This window comes from Chiloscyllium plagiosum, chromosome 33 (assembly GCF_004010195.1).
Source record: "Chiloscyllium plagiosum isolate BGI_BamShark_2017 chromosome 33, ASM401019v2, whole genome shotgun sequence".
Classification (NCBI taxonomy): Eukaryota; Metazoa; Chordata; class Chondrichthyes; order Orectolobiformes; family Hemiscylliidae; genus Chiloscyllium; species Chiloscyllium plagiosum.
In genome coordinates, this window is record NC_057742.1 from 6,535,659 (window position 1) to 6,559,870 (window position 24,212).

The 24,212-nt window shown below is 41.2% G+C and overlaps 1 protein-coding gene across 5 annotated transcripts in view; it reads right to left on the bottom strand.

Moving 5' to 3' along the window:
• The window catches only part of LOC122539778 (phosphatidylinositol 5-phosphate 4-kinase type-2 beta), a 114,142-nt gene that overhangs the window by 37,486 nt on the left and 52,444 nt on the right, over positions 1 to 24,212 (bottom strand). For 3 of the 5 annotated variants that reach the window (XM_043674837.1, XM_043674836.1, XM_043674835.1), the window contains one exon: positions 1,783 to 1,935. In XM_043674837.1, coding sequence (XP_043530772.1) covers positions 1,783 to 1,935 — 153 coding nt within the window. Of the gene's footprint in view, positions 1 to 1,782; positions 1,936 to 20,514; positions 20,584 to 24,212 lie in introns of all 5 variants that reach the window. The other 2 variants (XM_043674834.1, XM_043674833.1) reach the window with 1 other exon arrangement.

Sequence of the window (24,212 nt, forward strand, 5' to 3'; positions counted from 1 at the left end):
CACAGATGAATTTAATCTCACTTCCAGCAGACATCCTAAAATTAGTAGCAAGAAACCTGGTTGATATTTCCTCCTCATTCCAGGAGCACAATTCAATTGTTATCTACAGCAGCATAGACTCAAGAACAAACACAAAATTAAAGAGGCTTATAAAATCGTGAGCGACAGCAAAGAGGGTTACGTCAGATTACAACAGGATCTTGACCAGATGGGCCAATGTGCTGAGAAGTGGTAGGTGGAGTTTAATTTAGATAAATGCAAGGTGCTGTATTTTGGGAAAGCAAATCTTAGCAGGACTTATACACTTAATGGTAAGGTCCTAGGGAGTGTTGCTGAACAAGGAGACCTTGGAGTGCAGGTTCATAGCTCCTTGAAAGTGGAATCGCAGGTAGATAGGATAGTGAAGAAGGTGTTTGGTATGCTTTCCTTTATTGGTCAGAGTATTGAGTACAGGAGTTGGGAGGTCATGTTGCGGCTGTACAGGACATTGGTTCGGCCACTGTTGGAATATTGCGTGCAATTCTGGTCTCCTTCCTATTGGAAAATGTTGTGAAACTTGAAAGGGTTCAGAAAAGATCTACAAGTATGTTGCCAGGGTTGGAGGATTTGAGCTATAGGGAGAGGCTGAATAGGCTAGGGCTGTTTTCCCTGGATTGTCGGAGGCTGAGGGGAGACCTTATAGAGGTTTACGAAATTATGAGGGGCATGGATAGGGTAAATAGGCAAAGTCTTTTCCCTGGTGTCGGGGTGTCAGAACTAGAGGGCATAGTTTTAGGGTGAGAGGGGAAAGATATAAAAGAGACCTATGGGACAACTGTTTCACACAGAGGGTGGTGCGTTGATGGAATGCGCTGCCAGACGAAGTGGTGGAGGCTGGTACAACTGCAACATTTAAGAGACATTTGGATGGGTATATGAATAGGAAGGGTTTGGAGGGATATGGGCCAGGTGTTGGCAGGTGGGACTAGATTGGGTTGGGATATCTGGTCGGCATGAAGGAGTTGGACTGAAGGGCCTGTTTCAATGCTGTACATCTCTATGATTTTATGACTGGACAGATTACAGCACAGTATGTTCCCAATGACAGACAAATCCACAATCAGGGCTCACAATCTAAGGATACGGGTGGGCCATTTAGGACTGAAATAAGGAGAAATTACTTCAGTCAGCGAGCCTGTGCAATTCTCTGCCACTGAAAGTAGCTGAGGCCAAAACACTGAATGTTTTCAAGAAAGTGTTAGATATAGTTCTTATGGCTAAAGGGACTAAAGGGTACAGACAGAAGGCAGGAATAGGGTACTCAGTTGGATGACCAGTTATGATCATACCGAATGGTGGACTGCGATTGAAAGGTGAAAAATACTCCTGTTCCTATTTTCTAAATCTCTATGATTCATCATTCTGCCCACTTCATTGATTCGGATTTAGACTGTGCTCATTGCAGGTTTCAGCATTCATTTCAACCAAAGTCTTCGTGTTTTGGTTTGAGGTTACTCCCTGCCTAGCTTCAAATCAGTGTGAAGCGATTGAACAAAAGGAAATACGACACAAGGTCCTTCCTCTTCCCCCAACTGTCACTTTTCTTGAGGTTTTAGTTAAATGTTCACCAACCAATCAAGTGTTAAATCTCAAGTTATGATTTTTTTCACTTCTGATGGCTCACCATATTTCCTGTCCAATTTCAACTTGCTGCACATTTAATACTTTGCAAATGTTAGAGCACAACATTTGTCACAGCCACAGATTTTCATCAAACCAAATGTAACGTGCATCCAAATGTACCTGATGGTATTTCTTTAAAATATTGTGCATCTCTGCTACATCTTCGCTGGTTATCGTTTTAATGACAAATCTTTTGTCGTATGTGGTGAGGAATCGAGCTCCCATTCGATTCTGCGCATCACTGTTTAAGGGAGCACTCCGTGTTACTGAATTCTGAAAGAAAGAACAGCTTTTGAGTGCAAATTTCAAGGAACACCTTCTCAAACAAATGGTACATGGATTAACATTGCTTATTGTGACTTATTTTACCCAGACAGTCATAACAGTGTGGAGCACGCTCCTCAAGGAATGGGTAGGGCAAAAAGTATAGATCAATTTTCTAGGAAACTGGATAAATAGGGAGGAGAAAGAGAGTACAACTGAGCCAGTACTGCCTCCTGATAAAGCATGGAAAGGCTTGTGCAGAACCTGAAAGCTTAATTCTGTCGTTTGTCCCACAGATTTGGTAAATAAATGCAACAGTTCTGTCATTATTAAGAAACAGTGCTTCTGGTATATGTTGAATGTTTTTTTTAGAATTCCAATACAGAACAGTTACAGCCCATTAAGAGGTCACTTGGACCATTGCGTCTGTGCTGGCCCTTCAAAATAACAACCATTTCATGCTATACCTCTGTTTCTCCCCTATAGACCTGCAAAACCTTTCTTCTTCAGACAATGATCTCATTCCCTTTTATAGACTCAAAAACAGCTGGGAAATAGCCCCTTTGGTCCAACCAGTCCACACAGACAATGTTCCCAAACTAAACTATTTTCATTTGCCTGCGTTTGGCCCACATCCCTCCAAACCCTTTTGATTCATGTACTCTTGTGTTTTTTTGGACTATAAAAGTTCCAAAATAAATAAAATCTTATGCTTTTGATACATATAACCATAAGAAATCTACAACTCAGGAGGAGCGCAAGATCCTTGCTATCTCAGTCCACCATCTTTCTTTGAATGCCTCAACCAAACCTGTCTGCACCACAGGGAGAAAGTGAGGACTGCAGATGCTGGAGATCAGAGTCGTGAGTGTGGTGCTAGAAAAGCACAGCAGGTCAGGCAGCATTCAAGGAGCAGGAGAATTGACCTTTGAAGGGCTAATGCCTGAAACGTAGATTCTCCTGCTCCTTGGATGCTGCCTGACCTGCTGTGCTTTTCCAGCACCACACTCTCGACTCTGTCTGCACCACACTCAGCAAGCCCCTTCCAGATTCTTAGTGCGAAACAATTTTTCCTCATATCAATATTGCTGTTTTCCCAATTACAATGAATCGGTTTTTCTTATCTCTGGTTTCCAGTTCACTCCTTCGCAACCTTTCCTGCTTTAATTGACATTGCTAACATCATTCATTGTCCCTTTTAATGTTTGGCTCTTCCTCCCATTAAGTGTGAGAGCCTGCATGGTCTCCAATACACAACATTGCAATTATGCTCTAATCAAAATTTACCACCACATTAATTCCACTGCTGCAAATGGTTGCAATGGACTTGAGGTAGTAAGTACAGAGCATTTAGATTAGAGGTAGAAATTTACCATTACTGAATTAAGAATGCTCGACAACATTAAAACCTATGGATATTACACATAAGCTGTGATTTTCCTCAATTTCTTAAAATAGCCCATTGGACCAAGTAAAGTAGCCATGACCAATAGCAACAGTAGAATCATTCTACACCCGAAATGGAGATATGTCTATCTGAGGTTACAGCTCAGCAAAATGCAGGTGGTGCACTGTGATCTTAAAGAGCAGGAGCTGAGCTCCGACCTGAATCCACAAAGGCAAGTGCAATGTGAGGTAGAGCTATTTTTATACACAATGATTGGTAGGAAAGGCCCTATGTTCCTTCAAGACATCTTCACTTTTCAATCTAATTGTAGTTAATCCTATACCTAACTTGGTTTTCTTGCCCTCTCTTGACATCAAAAACATCTGCTGATCTCGACCTTGAATTGACTCGATGGAATATTCACCGCCATCTGGAGTATAGAATTCCAAAAATTCCTAATCCTTAAAATAATGAAATTTCTTTTCACCTCATTCCTGAACAGCTGAACTGAGATGGAGATTGTTCCAGACTCTCCAGCCAGGAGAGAGAGCCTTGCAGAATTTACCCTGAAAGGCCCTCCTATTGAATGTCTTTTTATGCAGGTATATGCAGTGGAGCCAAGTTCACTACGTTCAGAACAAAAATGGCATGTTAGTCAAGCATGACTTTAAGGGTGTGGTTGACCCAATTTCTCTCTGTCTGATCCCCCTCCCTCAGTACTAGCCACCACCCTCCTTAAAATTGACTGCTGCAGCCTTTAAATTGAAAGTTTTGTTTTTTTTCATTCCATGGTTTAACATGCATGCTCATAAATTCTGGGTAGTACCAAACAGCACACCAAAAAGGGGACAAAAAGTCTTATGTACACTGCCAACATATATATATTTTCGGCCCTCCTTTGTGCTGGCAAACAATGGTATGATTATTCAGACCACAGATTTGACATGCATAACATAGTCCAATTACCAGTTTACAGTACACAAGCACTTTGGCATTAATTAACGTTTAAATGCCAGAACTACGATACAAACCACTCTCAAAATAGCAGCTTTGCCCAAGGCAATTTCACTTTCACAATTTTAGAAATCAAATTAAGTTACTCAGCATTTTGAGAAGCCTAGTTATAAGCACATGCTGAATCTGAAACACAGGCAGAAAGGCAGACTAGCATTTATATGCCATTTTATAATGTTTCTCAGAAATACTCTTACATCAACAAATTCCTTTGAGATTCAGCCACTATGATTATGCAGGCTGTGATGAAATTCTTTTGTTTTGTAACTATTTTGTACTGAAAATGTAAGCACGCTGTGAACATTGTAGTGTTCAGGGAGCCTGATGCTCCAAAATATACTCGTTACATTCAGTGCTACCCTAGAACATGGAAGGAATTGTTGACTGGTTATTCAGGACAGTTTAAGGGTTATTGAACATTCACTTTTAGTCAGAGGGAAACAGTCAGAGAAGGCCGCTAAATTGCTAGTCAGCCAGGTATGTAGTAGCAGAGAGAAGAGAGGAAAGCTGCTGTAGTAATGGGGCCAAGCCGTTAGGACTCGGGAGACATCTGGAACATGAGGTCAAGCTAAGTATCTGGGTTGGAATTCAGGAAAAGCCGTGAAATCTTGAAAGAAACTGTATGCTATTAATAGTTCAGCACAGTTGAAAGCAAGCGTGGAGGTAGCCCACATGCAGTATGTGCTTTGTACAGCTGAGCAAGATTAGAACTTGGAGAAATGCAGGGGTAGTACCATTTTGGTGAAGTTCTGGTGAGAACGAGAAACAGTAGGTGCTCTGTGTAGATGCTGGAGTAAAGTCACCACAGTCTGACCAGGTCACAGAGCTGCTCTCTCTCATTAGAGAGAGATGACTGGTGGTTGTTTAACCTGAGAGTCACCATACCTCAGGATAGAGAGGGATTCAGGAGGACAGTCCTTCATGGCAATCTGAGCCAGTGCAGGAGTCAAACCTTTGCTGTTTGCATTACTCTGCATTGTGTACCAACCATTTGGCCAACTGAGCTAACCCACCCCCAAGGTTTCCAGCACAGTTTCCAGAATCTAGGAGAGTGCAATCCTAATTTGTACTGCTGAACATGGGTATCATTGAGGCAGTAAATGACAGAGGGGCTTTTGAACGAGTTCTGCACCTAGTTCTTTAACAGTGAAGAACTAGAACACCTGAAATTTTCAATAGATTTGATGATCCATCGTATAATTAACACCTAGATGAGTTACTGAGAAATCTGTGGAATCTGTCTTGCTTGCATGAGTTACTTGAGATGTGGTACAGGGTGATCGACCACAGTATGTCTGTTACCCATATTTACCTCAGGTTAATGCTAATTGGATGTTAGAATCTAAGTTTTATATGAAAAATATATCATAGATTGCACTGCTATTCTGATATTATTTGTGGTATAAAAGCAAAATACAGCAGTTGCTGGAAGTCTGAAAAAAAAAACACAGAATGCTGGAGTAACTCAGCAGGTCTGGCAGCAGCAGTACAGAGAAACAGAGCTAAGAGTTTGAGTCCTTCAGCTCTGACCAAGAGTCATATGGAATCAAAAATATTAGTTCTGTTTTTCTTTCTCTACAGATGCTGCCAGACCTTATGTGTTGCATAATTAATTATTGATTGTTCAAAACCATGGAATCTCTGTGTTATTTCCTTAGTAAACACCTGGGATCTCCCATTGCCTAGTTTAAAGGAAAAAAGGTTAGATTGGAACATGGATTTGTTGGCCTTGTCCAGAATCATAAATAAGGAATCAGCAAATCAGTTTTAGACAGCAAGATCTCACAAAGATCCGTAAAATGAACAACCTTATAGTTAAGGTAAAAACAATGACTGCAGATGCTGGAAACCAGATTCTGGATTAGCGGTGCTCCTTGGATGCTGCCTGAATTGCTGTGCTCTTCCAGCACCGCTAATCCACAACCTTATAGTTAAGTTAATTTGTGTGGTTCTAGCTAAGAGAAGCACTGATCTGGAGAATGCTCTGCTTTTCCTTAGACAGTGCTTTGAGAATCAACCAAGAACAGGTTGAGGGGTTCAATGACCCATTCTCCAACAGCACAATACTCCATGGGGCACTGCATTTGGGGTTGCAGCCTAGGTGATGATCTCAAGCTCAGATATGGAATTTGAACACACTGACTGAGGGAGCTGCAGAAATCACCAAGGTTCTTTAGATAACTCCTTCCAAACACACACCACTACCATCGAGAAGGTCAAGGGCAGAAGATACAGGGAAAAACCACCATAGGCTAGTTTCTCAAGAAACCACTTTCTATCCTGACTTGGAAATATATTGGAGATGCCGGTGATGGACTGGGGTGTACAAAGTTAAAAATCACACAACACCAGGTTATAGTCCAACAGGTTTAATTGGAAGCACACTAGCTTTCGGAACTACGCTCCTTCATCAGGAGCGACACTCCTGATGAAGGAGCGTCGCTCCGAAAGCTAGTGTGCTTCCAATTAAACCTGTTGGACTATAACCTGGTGTTGTGTGATTTTTAACTTGGAAATATATTGCCATTTTTTAAATGTCATTGGGTTTAAATTCTAGAACTCCCTCCTGAACAGCATAGTGGGTTTACCTTCAATCAAATGGACTGCAGTGATTCATCACCACCTTGTTGACAGTAATGAGGAATGGGCAATAAATACTGCCCCAGCCAATGAAACCCCTGAAAGAATTTTTAAAATGAAGCCAGTTTAAACGTCATGTACAATTTAAATGTAAAATATTTAATCTCACCATTTAACCAGTTTCAAATCTGCAAACACCATGGATTCATGAATCCAATAATGACACAAACCTTTTTTTCAGACAATCTAGGATCTGTAACTCCAAAAGCCTATTCTCAGGAAGCTGCATGCTCAACAACAACATTACAATCTAATGCATTTCACCTTTTATGACCATAATGGATGAAAGCATTAAATGCAGAGACCCACTTTGGAAGGTGGCCTTTAAGAACCAACATTACAAAACAATTTTTTTTAAAAAAACACATTAATGATTCTCCACTGGACCCTTGTGTACAAAGTAGGGTCTTTCAGCTTTTAAAATGACAGCCTCTCCTTTCAACACCAGACCTGCAACAATAAACCCTTTCTCTGAAAGCATCTGAAGATGTGTGGCACAAAAGAATTTCAAAATCCAAGCATGAAAAAATATTTGTCAATTCATCCTCATTTTGAACTATATTAAAATTATCACTTTTTTAAAATTGTGATCCACAGTCTCAGAGGGGTTTAGAATGGAGCCATAAAACACTTTTTTGTGTTTATTTTCAAAAGCCTGCACTAACCAGCTATAAATTTTGAATGTTTTAATTTTGCTGAAGGCAGCATTCTCTCTTTCAAAGCAAGCAGACAAGCAAGGCTGTTGCAATAAGTTTATGAAGTAGCCAGGAGGCCCAGAGAAAGCCCTGAGTGCTTTATAAGTGCCATTTCACACTGCACTCTCGTCCTTTTGGTGTCAAACTCAAGTGAAACAAACTGGCCTCCTCAGACAGCATAGCGGGCAGGAATTTATATGTTTCTTGGGTTTACTATATCCCAGAATCAAACTGAGACAGAAATCTAGACACTCACTACCACACATCTGTGTGTATTTCAAGCTAGCATGACAATTTGAATCCATCTTATATTAGTAAATATTATATGGACAAGGATGTGTCTAATGGAAAGAAAGAATTTGCTTTTGTAAAGCATCTTTCATATCTTCAGGATATCCTACAGACAATATGTAGCCTGTTGTTATGTACCAACTAAGTGGCACATAAACAGTCTCAAGAAAAATAAATGACTGAAATGACCTATGAATTCCTTTCCTGTAGTTTTGTATCTGGGAGAGCACTGATCTGGATACCTAGAGAATTCCCAATTTGTTTTCAATATGTGCCACAGGTGTGTTCATATTCACTTAGTCAGGCAGAAGGGGCCTTTCATATGACACCTTTCCAAAGGTAATATTCCAACAGTACAGCACATCTTCAGTACTGCACTGTCCATGGTCATGATTACTGTGTTGAGAGGACGAAACAGGAAAGGGGTTCCCAATTCCAACCTACCCAAATCACACAAAACCCATTCCTGCCACCTTCACCCCCATCCACCTTCAGCTGGAAATTACACCAAGAGTGAAAGGGGATTGTTTTTATAACAACAAGGGTCCTCTGTTTTATCCCTGTGCTCTGCATGAGGGACACATGAAAGGTGAGGAAAACTGAGCAAGCAACTGAGAGCACAAGGGAGAAAGACAGACAGAAAGCGAGTGAGACATAATGAGATAGACACAGAGTGACAGTTAGCGAGTGACAGACAGGGCAAAAAGAGAAACCGAGAGACAGAGAAGCACAGACAGCGAGAGAGAGCAAGAAGGGGGGGGGCAGGGTGGGGAGAGAAAGAGACAGACAGACAGTCACATAAAGGCTTATATAAAAATAGAAAATGAAAACGATTGTCAAAGTGCACAAAGATGGGGGTGTTGTGGTGGAAAAGGTGCAAGGGAGGTCGGAAGATATGGCGACAAGAGTAGTTAGTTACATACGGGAGATTTCCTGATATTTTTCGTGAACAATACCCACACAGAAAAAGCTAGTACTTAAACAGCAGGTACACTCTGGTCTTTAACCACTGGCTTTCAAATGAATTATTCTGACTGAAGCCAAAGGTTATAACAAACTAAATTCATTGTGAAAGAAAGACGTGAAATGATAGAACTGTCAGCAAACAGCCATTATGTTAAAATTTTACATCTTGGAGATGTGCACATATTGTAATAAAGGTAATATTAATCGCAGCAAATTGAAAGTGTGCCACCCCCTTTAATACTTCAGGGAGAAAATGACAAGCATGCTGGGCAACGAGAATCTACAGTATGAGAGAAAGAAAGATAAAGAGAAGCACAGTTTCCTCATTGGCTGTCCCATGTCAACTGTCATCATTCAAGTTAAAATAGGAACATAAAATGATCGGGGTTATTAGTTGAAAAGTCAGCAGAAGCCTATAAAGTTGTCTTGAGGTCTGGGGCCAAGTAATCTTCCCAACAAAAAAGGGTAAGGGTATATACTGGTTTGTAACAGGGAAGGTATTATGACTTCTATGGTGATGCAATATTTGTACATGCAGAAAACCTTTCAAAGTTCTATCAAAAATAAACAGTTCCATCTTTGTAAAGTTCAATTAAACCCACTATAATTTATTGCCCACTGATTGGTTCTTCCTCACGCTCAGGTATGGTTTGTTGATAGCTCGGTTTAGTTCCCAATGGATTGTTCTTCCTTTTTTAAATGATGGGGTTATTCACCTCCGACATTACTCCAGGCTGATTTCCCCTCACAAACCTCGGTACCTGAGCCCTTACATGTACAGACACTAAATTGTTTGAATATTAGTTTTACAAAAGAGGCTAAAGAACAATGATCAGAGATGGGAGCCACAGCTGATCTTTCACCCCCACCTCCTCCTCCCAAGTTCTGACCAAAATGTAGCACACCCTTACTCCGGCAGGAGACTTACCTGCCCAGACTGTGAGTCATCTTGATCTTCTGCTCTGTATTGCTCAGTGCAACTCACCAATTTGGTCAAGACAGAACCACAGGAGATTTGGAAGAAAGTGGTCAAGTGGCTTGTGGCAATTCAAAACAGCTCAATAAAATTCAACAATATCATCTTAATCAAAACGGACGTATGAGGGGAATAAATAATTCGCATCAAAATTAAATCAGCAAGGCTTAAAGGCTTTAAACTAACTGAATAAGAACCCACAAAACTAGATATTCTGAAGATTTGGCAGTATTTTGTCATTACAGAAATTAATTCAAGAAAACAAGCTGCCATTAAAGTTTTAAATCAGAACAATGATTGCCCTGGAAAACCTTTACCTCATTGTAAACGCTGTGGTAACTGAAGCTAATTTGAATTATGGTATGATTGTTGTTGTAGCAGCTGAATATCTTGGCAACCATTACACAGCTAGGAGATCAAAGCTGCTGTGTGAACACATCTGTACAGAAGACAGAACTAAAAACTACAGCAAACCAGACGAGTCTTTCTCTCTAACCACAGTGAAGTCTGTATGCAGAGGAGAGCTTTGGTAAAACACGATATAGGAGCAAATTACTGCAGATGCTGGAATCTGAACTGAAAACAAAAAATGCTGGTGATCACAGCAGGTCAGGCAGCATCCATGGAGAGAAAGCAAGCTAACCTTTGAGTCTCAACACCAAAACTCATCACGGGGGAAGTAGGGCAGAAGTATGAACAACCTGTGTAGATGGCAACGCTGCTTTACAAACTGCTGTGTTTTTATTGCATATTTCCCTACCCTCAAGAGATCTGTCCAGCAATCATATTAATCGATACCCTCCTGTAAGCTGTCACAATTCTGGGTGTCTGAAATATGCACATATTACACCTAATACCATTAACATCCCTCATTTTGACAAACACTAAAAAAAAACTAAAAAGTGAATGAAACACAGAATATAGGTTAAAATGTAGTTAGAGGCCCTCCTTTAGAAAATGATATAACATTCTTATCTAAAGTGCCAACCTGTCTTCATTGTTAAATGCCAATGGACTCACTTGTATTTTCCATAGTTTCAATTTTGATTTTGTAGTGTTTGCAAACATTGGCTTTCAGTTCTAAAGGTCCTTATCAATATCCAATGTGTGAATCATTTACGAATTCTGGGCATTATGACTATAACCAAGTCAATGGATCGAGGTTCATTACTGTTATAGATTGGAAATCAAATTATATAACCAAAAAATTAATTACTATTGGAATCTTAAGACATGGTTTTGAGCCAAATGAAAGACTCAACAGACAATCAAGGTATTTTTCAATGTATAATTTCAGTTACATCATACTATAAATATTTGCTGTAAATTCTGCGCCTTACAATTGTGTCCTCCACAATCACCTGGTGAAGGAACGGTGCTCCGAAAGCTAGTACGCTTCCAAATAAGCCTATTGGACTATAACCTGGTGTTGTATGATTTTTAACTTTGTACACCCCAGTCCAACACCAGCATCTCCATATCTTGAGCCAGAAAGGCCTACTTCAATATTTTGTTAAATGCATTCAAGGATGCTTATTAGCCTTTGAGCCACACTCTTCTAACACCCCATCTCCTTTTTCACCTCTTCCCTGCCAACCCAACTCCATCCTATTCATCTCTTCCCCAGCTCTACCATTCTCTGCTCTAGGTCTCCAGACCTATGCCAGTCAACTTTCGTCCCATTCAGATTCTTGCTGCCTCAGGGTTTGCATCTCTCACCCTTCTTGTCACTCTTGTCACCCTTCTCCTCTACAGGTCAATAGTTAATAGAAGGACAAGGGTAGCAGCTGCATGGCAACACCACCACCACCTACATCACCTCCAAGCTCCTCACCATCCTGACCTGGAAATATATCAGCACTTCCTGAGCAGCGCTGGGTCAAAATCCTGACTTCCCTCCCTAACAGCATTATGAATCCCCTTACACACCAAGAGGTGCAACAGTTCAAAAAAGCAGCTCATCATTACCTCCCAAAGAGCAACTAGGGATGAGCAATAAATGTTGGCCTATGATCCCCACATCCCATAAATGAATTTTCAAAAAGGCACAATTTCCAACTTGGGGTCCTTCATTCCCAACTTGCCACTCCAAAATGACCTGTCAATGTTGCGTCAGATGCTGGTGCAGTTTCTTCTGCAGACTTAATATTCCTTGCTTTAGTTGACATTGAAAGTCAGGCTCCCAGTAGTTTTCAAAGCTATCAAAACCCTCTTTCTGGCCTCAGCTGGCTTCTGACCATATCTCCATCTCAGAGTTGGGAACAGCATTTCCTGCTGTCAGTCAGAGAGGTTTTCATGAAGTCCAACCCCTTTTGCTTTCAAGCCCTGCTGGCTGGCACAGCTGTTTTGCTTAAATCTGTTCCTGCCGTGCTTTTCAAGTGCCGCACTAAAATATTCCCTCTCACCCCATGTCTCTCTGACAGTATTATAGTCAGTCTGCAATAATGCGCTAGTTCTGTTCTTGGGTTATAAGAAAATTACGTAATAGCAGCACCATTTAAAACTAATGGGGCTGGAATTGTGTTATAATCGATTCCCGCTTTAAAGGTTTGTGCTTTAGAAACAGTGTCCCCAATTCGTCAATCGCACTGTAGCGAACTTCTGTGAATGAAATGTGCGTTGTAGCAGAATGACCTGTATTGTTTCCTCAGTCCTATAGCTCGCACTTTTTTTGAAATTCTCACCTCCCGTTTCTTTAAGAATCTCACCTATTAAAATTTAAAATTTCCATGGTCCACCTTTTTTTTTTAACAAGAAAGGCTTTATTTGGGAAGACTGGAGCCATTGTTTTCAGGTCCTGCTCTAAACTCCAATCCTTGACCACTGATACCAACCCTCCCCATGTAAACTGAGTGAAATTAAGTCAATTTGGTCACAACTTTGGCGGCTTGAGGCTTCTTCCGATGGTTTCGGTGGTGGTTTTTGTCAGCATCCGTCTGAGTCTCCTTGTGGCTACTTTGGCATCGGTCTATGACTCCATGTGACTTTTCTTTGGCAGTGTCGGATTCCGGCCTGGGATTCCAAGGGAGGAGGTTGGCTCCTTGAGTCCAGAGTCATGAACTAGACTAATTTCTCTGTTCTTTGGTTCCTTTCTTTTTTTAAATTCTACTATTGTGTAAGGACTGTTATTCTGAACTTTTTATATCTTTACTCTTTTAATTTATTACTCTGATTCCGAACTTTTTATTTATTTTTCTAATGTATTATTGTGATTTAGTTCATTTGAAGGTTGGTAATGCTGGATTTTTTATTTTCTTCATTTTTGTATCTTTCTTTCCTAAGATATGTTCTCAAGTGTCTGTACCTAGGCACTTTTACGAAGATGGCACTGTAAATGGTGACTTATCAACCTTTCACTGTACTCATGTGAGTACATGTGACAATAAAGTAAATTCAGTTCAAATTTAATCCTGTCATGACTCCCAGCCTCGTAACTGTACTATCACTAAGATCACCTATTTCCGCCTTCACAATGTCACTTATTTTGCCCATGTGACAACTCATCTGTTGCTGAAACCTTTGTTTATGCCCTTCACTAGTTCTACGCATGACTGTTCCAGCACACACCTGGCAGGCTACCCACTTTCTAGCCTCTACAAACAAGAGATGAGCTAAACCGGTTACCTGTGTTCTAACTTGCAGAAAAGCGATACTGGAGGGCATAGATTTACGGTAACTGTTGTCATGGTTCCCACCTCTACCACCCTTTCAGGTAAGGTAAGCAGCAGGTGGTTTACAGAAAATCTGAGCAGAATTTTTTCACACAGAGAGTGATGATTATCTGGAACTCTCCACTTGAAAGGGCAATAGAGACCATTACAACATTTAAGACGTATTCAGATGGACACTTGAGATGTCATAGCATTCAAGGCTACGGACCAAGAGAAATGAGATTAGAGTAGAAAGGTGCTTGATAACTAGCACATTCTTGATGGAACGAAGGGCCTCTTTCCATACTGTAATGACTGTGCTTCTGTCTTTCCACAAAGGTCTCCATTTTCTGATCACCCTGGTGTTCACTAACCTACAGTGGCTTCTGGTTAAACCAAATCTTAATTTTTAATAGGACTAAAGGAGCTGGGGTAGGCCGTTCAGCCCTTTGAGTCTGCTCCACCATTCTAGATTACAGCTAATCATTCATCTCAATGCCATATTTCCATATTCCTTGATGCCACTAGTAACTAGAAATCTACCAATCTCTGCCATGAACTTAATCAATGACTGGACTTACAAAGTTTCTATGGGAGAGAATTCCAAAAGATCACCAATGAATGAAGAGGTTTCTCCTCACTCCAGTCCACTATATTTGCCTTTTATTCAAAGGCTGTGTTCCCTGGTTCTCGACTCCGTCAAGAGAAACATGCTTTCTGCATCTGATCTGACCATTCTCTATGAACTTCTTGAGTTTTGCCTTTCATCCTTCTAAACTCCAGAGAATATGGGTCCAATCTTCACAATCTCTCCTCATTCACTCAACCTTGTTTTCAAATCCCTCCACTGCTTTGTTTCTCCATATCTCTGTGACTTCCCTACCTTCCTTTCCTGCAAGGTTTCTGCACATCTCCAATCCTGGCCTCTTGAATACCATTAACAGGAAAAGGCAGGGTAGATAAAGATAAACAATTTCCACTGGTTGGGCATTCTGGAACTAGGGGCAGAATCTGAGAACTCAGACCAGACCGTTCAAGAGAGATGTTAGGAAGCAATTCTACGCACAAAGGATGGGAGAGGTTTGGAAATCTCTTCCACAAATGGCAGTGGATATTAGATTAGTTGTTAATCTTATATCTGTGATTTATAAATTTTTGTTAAGCGAAGGTATTACAGAAGATGGGCCATTGGTATGCATATGGAGTTAGGACACATATTAGGCCATGATCTCATTGAATGGTGGAACAGGGTTGAAGGGCTGAATTGCCTACTCCTGTCCCTATGTTCTTTCCCCCAGTTACAAGTTACGTTTACAAGAATGATCCTGGGGATGAGGGGTTTGTCATATGAGGAGTGGTTGAGGACCGTTGGGCTGTACTCGATGGAGTTTAGAATACTGAAAGGCCTGAATAAACTGGATGTGGAGAAAATCTTTCCACTAGTAGGAGAGACTAGAACCAGAGGGCACAGCTTCAGAGCGACAAGATGCTTTAGAACTAAAATGAGGATAAATTTCTTCAGCCAAAGTGTAGCAAATCTGCTGCCGCAGAAGACTGTGGAGACCTTGTCATGGTGTGCATTGAAGACAGTGATGGATAGATTCCTGATTAGTAAGGGATCACGTGTTATGAGTAGTAGGCAGGGAAATGGGGTTGAGAAACATATGTCTAGATTAGAGTGGTGCTGGAAAAGCACAGCAGGTCAGGCAGCATCCGAGGAGCAGGAAAATCGATGTTTCAGGCAAAAGCCCTTCATCAGGTACCCAAAAACTTGGACAAAGAGCTATGTTTTAAGGAATGTCTCAGGAGGAAAGCAAGATAGAAAAGCACAGAGGCTTTTTCCAGAGGTTATTCCAGAGTTTGGGGCCTAGACAACCGAAGACCTGGCCACCAACAGTAATGGTCATAAGATATTGGAGCGGAATTAGACCATTTGGCCTATGTAGTCTGCTCTGCCATTTGATCATGATCCACTAGTAACTAGAAATTTACCAATCTCTGCTGTGAACTTAGTCAATGACTGGACTTACAAAGTTTCTGTGGGAGAGAATTCCAAAGGAACCTGATTCTCTTGGCTGTGGGGTCGAGAACCAGGGAACACAGTCTTTGAATAAAAGGCAAATATTTTGGACTGGGATGAGGATAAACCTCTTCACTCATTGGTGATCCTTTGGAATTCTCTCCCACAGAAACTTTGTAAGTCCAGTCATTGACTAAGTTCACGGCAGAGATTGGTAGATTTCTAGTTACATATGGACCATGATTGAATGGCAGAGCAAACTAGATAGGCCGAATGGCCTAATTCTGCTCCAATATCTTATGACCATTACTATTGGTGGCCTGGTCTTCAGTTGCTTAGGCCCCAAACTCTGGAATAACCTCTGGAAAAAGTCTCTGGGCTTTTCTACCTTGCTTTCCTCTTGAGACATTCCTTAAAACATAGCTCTTTGTCCAATTTTTTGGGTACCTGACTTAATACCTTCTTTGAAGGCACAGAAAATCCCTCAGGATGTTTCATTCCATGAAAGATGCTGTATAAATACAAAGTGTTGTTTTCTAAGCCAGCCCATGACGTTATATTTAAGAATTCTGTTTCCTCTGTTGTTTCGAAAGATCTGATTTCTCATCGTATTCAGAGAATGTAGTCTTTCCCATGTTCCTTCTAACATATCAAATCCAAGGAACTGAAGGAACCAGCATTGGGTCATCAACTCGAGAAGAGGCGGGGTTGGAGGAGGCTAGTGGTTAAAACAGAAGAAAGACAAAGAATAAGAAACAATTGAAACAGTGAGCGAGCACCAGCAGAGAAGAATGATACAAAAAGAATGGAATTGCTTATTAATGAAAAACAAAAAGTGAAGGAGGCAAGAGGGAGGGAAAACAACAGAAGTGAAACAGCAGATTGAGAAAAGCAGTGTGATAAAAGTAGAGGTAAAAGAAGAGTAGCTATTATTTTGCAGACTTGGCATTATCAATATTCCAAGCTCGAGTGTGTGACAGGGTCCTGCTTTTCTGGTGATGATCAGTCCAAAAAATAGGCTGAGACCCTCTAAATCATTTAGTTCTGTTCAGATCCTGTAGCCAAGAATGGCTTGAACTGTCTCTTTAATGAAGGCTTGTGAATAATGCACAGGATCCTTCAATCCCTAAAGCATTATTAGAATATGTGGCTATAGGGAACAGTATCTACACCTTGTTTCAAGTTCCACTTTCACCATCACTCTGAATGACCTGACTGATCACCATTTTACTCATTATTAATCATATCTCATGTCCTTGAAGGGATGCAGATTCACCTTATAACATTACAAGATAATGTTCTGAAGCAACTTAGCAAGTTATGTTAACCTTTTACAGAGCACTGGTGCAGCCTCAACTGGAGAACTGTGCCTGGTTCTGGGCACAAAGGATGTGAAAGAGGTAGAGAGTGCAAAAAAAAAGATTTATGAGAATCAAATTTTTCATTCCGGGAACCAGTTCCATAGATAGGTTGGAGAAATTAAGATTGTTCTCCTTGGAGAAGGTTGAGGGAACATTAGATACAGGTATTTAAAATCATTATAGGTCTGGACTCAGTTGATAGGTAAAAATGTTTCCATTGGTGGACAAATCAAGAACAAGAGGGCACAGAGTTAAGGTAATTGGAAAAGACAGTGTTACCATAACAGTAAACATGTCACCTCATTATAGGAAAAATATGGAAGCTTTGGAGATGGTGCAAAGGAGACTTATGAGGATGCTGCCTGGGATGGAGGGCATGTCTTTATGAAGAAAGGTTGATGGAGCTAGGGCTTTTCTCATTGGGGTTGAGTGTGTGGTGCTGGAAAAGCACAGCAGGTCAGGCAGCACTCAAGGAGTAGGAGAATCAACATTTCAGGCATAAGTCCTTCAACAGGAATCCTGATGAAGGGCTTAAGCCTGAAATGTTGATTCTCCTACTCCTTGAGTGCTGCCTGACCTGCTGTGCTTTTCCAACACCACCCTCTCAACTCTGCTCTCCAGCATCTGCAGTCCTCACGTTCTCCTCCTTTCCTCATTGGAGCCAAGGAGGATGAGAGGTGTACAAGATGTTGAGAGGCATAGATAGAGTGGATAGCCAGAAACTTTTTCTCAGGTAGAAATGCCTATCACAAGGAGGTATAATTTTAAGGTGATTGGAGGAAGGTTTAGGAGAGATGTCAGAGGTAGATTCTTTACCCAGAGAGTGGTGGGTGCATGGAATGCACTGCCAGCAGTGGTAGTAAAGTCAGATACATTAGGGACATTTAAGTGACTCTTGGATAAGCATATGGAGGATAGTTCAATGAAGGGTATATACGTTAGTCTAATCTTAAAGTAGGATAAAAGGCAGGCACAACATTGAGGGCTGAAGGGCCTGCACAGTCGTATGCTCTATGTATTCCCACACAGACAGTAGTTAGGATCTGATATTTGAGGCTTGACAGCATGATAGAATCTGAATCTATCAAGACATTCAAGAGATATTGGATCATTATCTGAAAAGAAAAAGAATGTAGGGATGTGGGGAATAGGTACTAAGTGAATTATTCGGTCAGACAGCCAGGCTTGACATGACAGGCCAAATGGCCTATTTCGATGCTGTAACCTTTCTGTGATTCTCTGAAATGCAGCATTTATTTTGCACAATAGTTCACATAAACAGCATCAAGATAAACAGCAGGCTTATCTACGCTTGGTGGTTCTTATCAGGGAGGAATGTTGGCTGGGATACTGAACTGTAAAGAAAAATCCTCTGTCATCAGTTTAACATATCTTCTCAAGGACGACTACACCAACAATGCACCTTAATCATTCAGTCACAGACTGAATGGTCAATATTTGCTGAAGGTCTAGGGTTGGGCTTGAAGCCACTTGACTCGTGCCTAACTCCCCTGTCAAACAAACCAAGCTGATAATTGACTATGGATAGATTAGGTCAAAATCTTCTTTTTTTGCAAGGCGTTCCAAACTCACCTAAGGTTCAGAAAAATGCCACAGCGATTGGAAGCTGATACAAATCAAATACTACACAGTGTGGTGATACATGTTTACTTTGCCAGATATCACCCCTACTTACAAAGACTGGATATCCATCTTTCATCCCATCAATGTGCTCACTGACCTACTCTAGCTTCTGGTTCAGTAATGACTCAATTTTAAAACCCCAACACTTGTTTTCAAATACTTACACTTCTCCAGCCCTACACCGCTCTAAGACATGTCCACTCCTCCAACTGTGGTTCAAACACCATGCTCATTTTAAAATCATCCAACAGTTCCAGCCTTACTTTCAGCCCTAAGCTCAGGAATCCCCTTCTTAATTTATTTCTTTCTCTCTCCAATTCACTGCTGAAAACCTCTCTCTCTGACTGAGCTGCTGGTCAACGGTCATAATATTTCGTTCTGTGGCACAGTATCAAATTTTGTTTGATAACGCTCACCTGAAGTGGTTTGGGACATTTTTTGACATCAAAAGGGGCTACATAAAAGCAGGCTATTGTTGCTGCCCACACAGTGAAGCAATTCAGAGATATCCTGAGATATCCAGAGATATCTGCCTCTGATTAAATAAAAATTCACCAATCCAGGGAGCTGGGAACAGCAATGTCAGAGGAGGGTGTCATCACAGTGTCTGATGTTCTTGAAATAAACTAGTTATGGTAGACTTAAACTCAGTCTTTTAGCGCATACAACAATGCCATGCTACTGGGAATCTCCATTAGAGGCCTCATGAACTTTAGTGGCAAGAAAGGAAAATAAAGTAAAGTACTCTCATTCATTTACAGTCTTACATCTGGTTAAAACAAAATGCTTGGATGCAGACAATTAATCATTCCACTTCCCAGCTCCACTATTCCTCACCTCAATGAACATGAATTTAACCCATTAGAGCCACCTATCTTGCAACGACTTGACTCTAATGTAAAGCAATGTTATCACTAGCACTACAGTATTCCAGACATCTTTTCCTAACACAATGTTGTGAACAGAAAATGACTAGTCACAGTTAAGAAAGTGATATAATTTAGCCACATCCAATAATTGCAGTAGATTTTCTTTCGCATAGTACAAATAGATATAAGTTCACACATAATAAATTTCTACCACCTGGCAATTTTGTTTTCATCAAAACTAGGAATTCATGCGTGAATTTCATAGACGCACATTGTTTGCCTAGCAGCTATGAAGGTTACTTTGACTTTTTGTAGTTATTGTTAACTCAAATGATGAAAAGCACCAGAGTCACACTTGCTTCCGGTTCAAACGCAGCCTCATTCTTTGCCCAGAACAGTCCTGCCTCTCCCCAAACCTGTTTCATCATCCCCCAGCTTCACTGAACAGAACATCAACTGGATGCTTCTTTCCATACTTGTTAGAGCTAGCAGCTATTGGCTAGATCTGCTTTTGCTACTGGCTTGGAGTGATTAGTGGTTGGTTGAGCTGCCACAGTGACAGCTCCAGTCTTCCTGGTTTTTCCATTGTGCTGAAGTCCAGTCTTTCCATCCGTGATACAGCCTTATGCAGCAAATAGTAACCAAGGAAGTTAAGCACAGTCAATGATTAAAATGCACACACACACACATACAGTAACGTTCTCTTTGCTGGTAAAATGAAAAGCGTGTTAACTTTGTTAAAAAATTTAAAAAGAAATATTGACACACATGCGTCGTGCAACTGAGTGTCAGAATCACATGCTGAAAGGTGGTGTTTATTACTCATTCTTCATTTACTTAACAGAAATGCAATCAGCCAAATCTGGATTCTTAATCAGGTATTTGTAGCTAGTGCTCAACACATTGGACAAAACCATTCAATGTAAAATAACGATCATTTCGGATTGTGAAGGTTCTGTTTTTTTTGCAGCATATTAGTTGCAAACCACACAGTACCTACAGCAGTACATGCAGTGCAGCACACAGGAAATCGTGGTAAAGCACACAAATGCAAGGTGCCATTTTATAATCTGACCTGGTAGACTAAACCCACGTTCATTGTCACTTTATCCAGCTCCTGCGACGGAAGCTTTGACAAAGATCGCTATAAACAAAAGAGTTGAAAAAAATAAACACACACACCTATGCCCTGGGAACATGAACTGTTATCAGTTAACAAAGTCCCTACTTATAAGGCAACAAACAAAACATCAACATAAGAGAAATCAAAACCACATTGCAATCAACCTGATCCAACACAAGCAATACTCATTTCAACAGCCTTATTGTTCACACCAAGAATGTTACAAGTGTCATATACGCTGCAGCTAAATAGGTTTCTGAGACAGAAACCAATACAATGTTTAGAAACAATCAAAAAATTAAACGATTTCATTTATTTTACTCCTTTCTACAAAAGACTTGCATACTGTTAAATTCAAAAGGCTTCAAAATACAGTGCCCTAATGGTGGGTGGAGTGTCCTACATTTGCTACTCAGTGGAATGTTGAATGTTTTCAGTATTCATTGAGTCATAAGGCATGGGAACAGACCCTTCGGTCCAACTAATCCATACGACCATGTTCCCAAACTAAATTAGTCCTTCCTGCCTGCATTTGGCCCATATCTCTGCAAACCTTTTCTGTTAGTGCACTTATCCAAATGTATTTTAAGTGGAGCAACTGTACCTGCATCCACCACTTCCTCTGGCAGTTCATTCCACCACTAATCACTTTCTTTGTAAAATGTTTGCCTCATGTCCTTTTTAAATCTTTATCCTCTTAAAATAACTCCACAGAGGCCATTATCCTATCACCAACTCATCCTTTATTTACACGTGTATAGTACTTGACACTAGTCCAGCTTCCTCACAGCCAGCTCTCAGACAGAGCAGAACCTCTGACACTCCTGTTTAGAAAAGTCCACCAGGGCCCCGTACTGGGACCAGGTTAACAGCCCCAGTCAGGGAATTCATATTAAATGAAGTCCACCTGGCTAACCTTGTTACAATCACTACATTCCTCCCCCTCCAAGTCCTGTTCTCTCTCTTCTGAGGCCTCTTCTGAGATGTGTTTGCACTGGACCCGGTTCCTCTGACTCAGCCTCAGATATGGGCGGCATGTATCAGATCAGAGCCCATCTCTTGCGCCCTGAGCAGCTTGGAAGAAATTCATCCTCTTTCTCAGGCAGTAGGGGCATTGAGGCTGCTACATCCGGCATGTCCAATTCAGACTCTGGGGTTTCTTCAATGTTAGATGGAGGAGGAGAACCCATGGGTTCCAACAGACTTGCCGATATTATGAGGAGCTGGATATTATTTTCCTCCTGACTCGTTTGAGAGTTTGCAGCTTTCATGTGGTCCATGTGCTTATTCAGGACTGCCTTATCTACCTGAACTTTCTATGACACAGGACCTGACCTTGCATTGACTGTGCCTCTTACCCACGCAGGGCCATTGCCATGGTTTTGGCATCAAACCTTGTCCCCTGACGTAAACTGTATCTCTCACTTAGAGGTGTCTTGTGTCCGGCATTGGCATCCGTGATGCCGTTCACACCACCCCCGGATCAGACTTCATCTGATGCAGAGTCTTTGCCCCATTAGCAACACTGTGGAGCTATTAGTTGCATGAGGGGTGGTCTGTTAATAAAATAGGAACCAGGACAGCTTGGTACAGAGTGAAGTTGTTTCTTTAAGCCTGCCTTCAAAGTTTGGATTGCTCTTTCTGCCAGACTACTGGCCGATGGATGGTATGGAGCTGTCCTTGTATGCTGAATGCCATTTGACTTTAGGAAATACTTGAATTCCCTGCTGGTAACTGATGGCCTGTTGGCTGTGACAAAAATTTCCAGGAGCCTGTGTATTGCAAAACATGCTCGCTGCTTTTCTATTATTCCAGTATTTTACGAATGAACTCCGTACACGCCCAACCACTCTGAGTGGGCATCTATGATGATTAAGAACATCGAGCCCATGAAAGGGCTGGCAGAGTCGATGTGTAACCAAGTCCAGTGTTTACCTGCCCATCCCCACAAATGTGCGGGAGCTGTGGGCAGTAATTTTTGTCTTTCCTGGAACCCTGAGCACTGCCCAGCAACGTAGCTATGTCTGCATCCAGTCCTGGCCACCAGGGACAACGTCTTGCCAATATCTTCATTTTGGATACCTGGATGATTTTGGTGGAGTTCAGCCATTATCTGGCGGTGACCTTTGCACACGACAATCACTCTTGCTGCACATAATAAAATACCTGAGGTGCTGTACGGTGATATGGTCTCTCTGGGTCCAGAAAAATTTCAATTCTTGTTGTGATGGTGTTTTCATTTCCCCCATCATCACCAGCTGTTTTAGTTTGGTCAGGACCAGATCTTTTTGTGTCCACAGTCTGATATTGTTGGTGGTGACCGGAAAGTTTAAAACCAAAATGGACTTTTCCAGTGACAATACCACCAGTGGTGTATCTGCCAGTTGGAGGTGGCTCAAGGCATCTGACTTGCTACTTGGTCACCTGGACGGTGTTCTGATTTGTAATCATATCTACTTAGAATGAGAGCCCACTGCTGAATTCGACCTGAAGGTATGGGTGGCTTTGCCTTGTCCTCTTTGAGTAGCCCTAGCAGGGGTTTGTGTTCTGTTACTATTACAAATTTATGTCCATGAAGCTGTTGTTGGAACTTGCTCACACCAAAGATGACCACCAAAGCTTTTTTCTCTATCTGGGCATATTTGTGCTCTGCATCAAAGTCCAGGAAGCATATGCTACTGGCGTTCCTCTCCATTTCCTTTGCATCTCTGAACCAATGCGACACTGATACTGTACAGGGAGGCATCACATGTCAGCACCAGATCTCGCTTGGGATCATAGTGTGCCAATACCTCAGATGATGACTGCTGCTTCTTCACTTCCCGAAAGGCTACGAGGCTATATTTAAAGTGGACTCTTTTTCAAGAGCAGATGTAAGGGTGCCAGGATGGAGGCCAGGTTGCATATTAATTTTCTGTAATAATTCCAAGCTTAACCTGAACCAAGGACATCTTTGATTGCCCTTATCTTCCAACAGGTGTAACCCGATCTTGTTGACTCTGCAGCCCAAGTAGGTCATTTGGGATACCTGGAAGATACATTGTTCCCTTCCAAGGTGTATGTCCACCTTACAGAAACATCTAAGGACTATGTCCAAGTTCTCTAAGTGCTCTTTATTGGTTTTCCCTGTTATTAGCACATCATCCAGATAAATGGCAATCAGAAGTAGACCTTGTAAAATGTTTTCCATTGTCCATTGAAAAATGGCTGATGATACCTCAAACGGCAGTCTTGTGTATTGGTACAAACTCTTATGGGTATTAATTGTAGCATACCTTTGGGAATCTTCATTTAACCATATCTGCATGCTCGCATGGCTCATGTCCAGCTTCATTAAGTTTAACAAGTCTAACAAGGGAATTCACATTCAATGAGGTCCACTTGGCTAACCTCGTTAGAATCACTACAATCATAAAAATATGCCCCCTAGTTTTGAACTCTCCTACCTTAGGGAAAAGATCTTTGCTAATCACCTTATCCATGACCAGGATTTTATAAAAAGGTCACCCCTCAACCTCCTATGCTCTAGTGAAAAAGTCCCAGACTATTTTTAATAACTCAAACATTTCATTTTTGACAACATACTGATACACCTTTTCTGAACCCTCTCTCATTTAATAATATTCTTCTTATAGCATAGCAACTAGAAC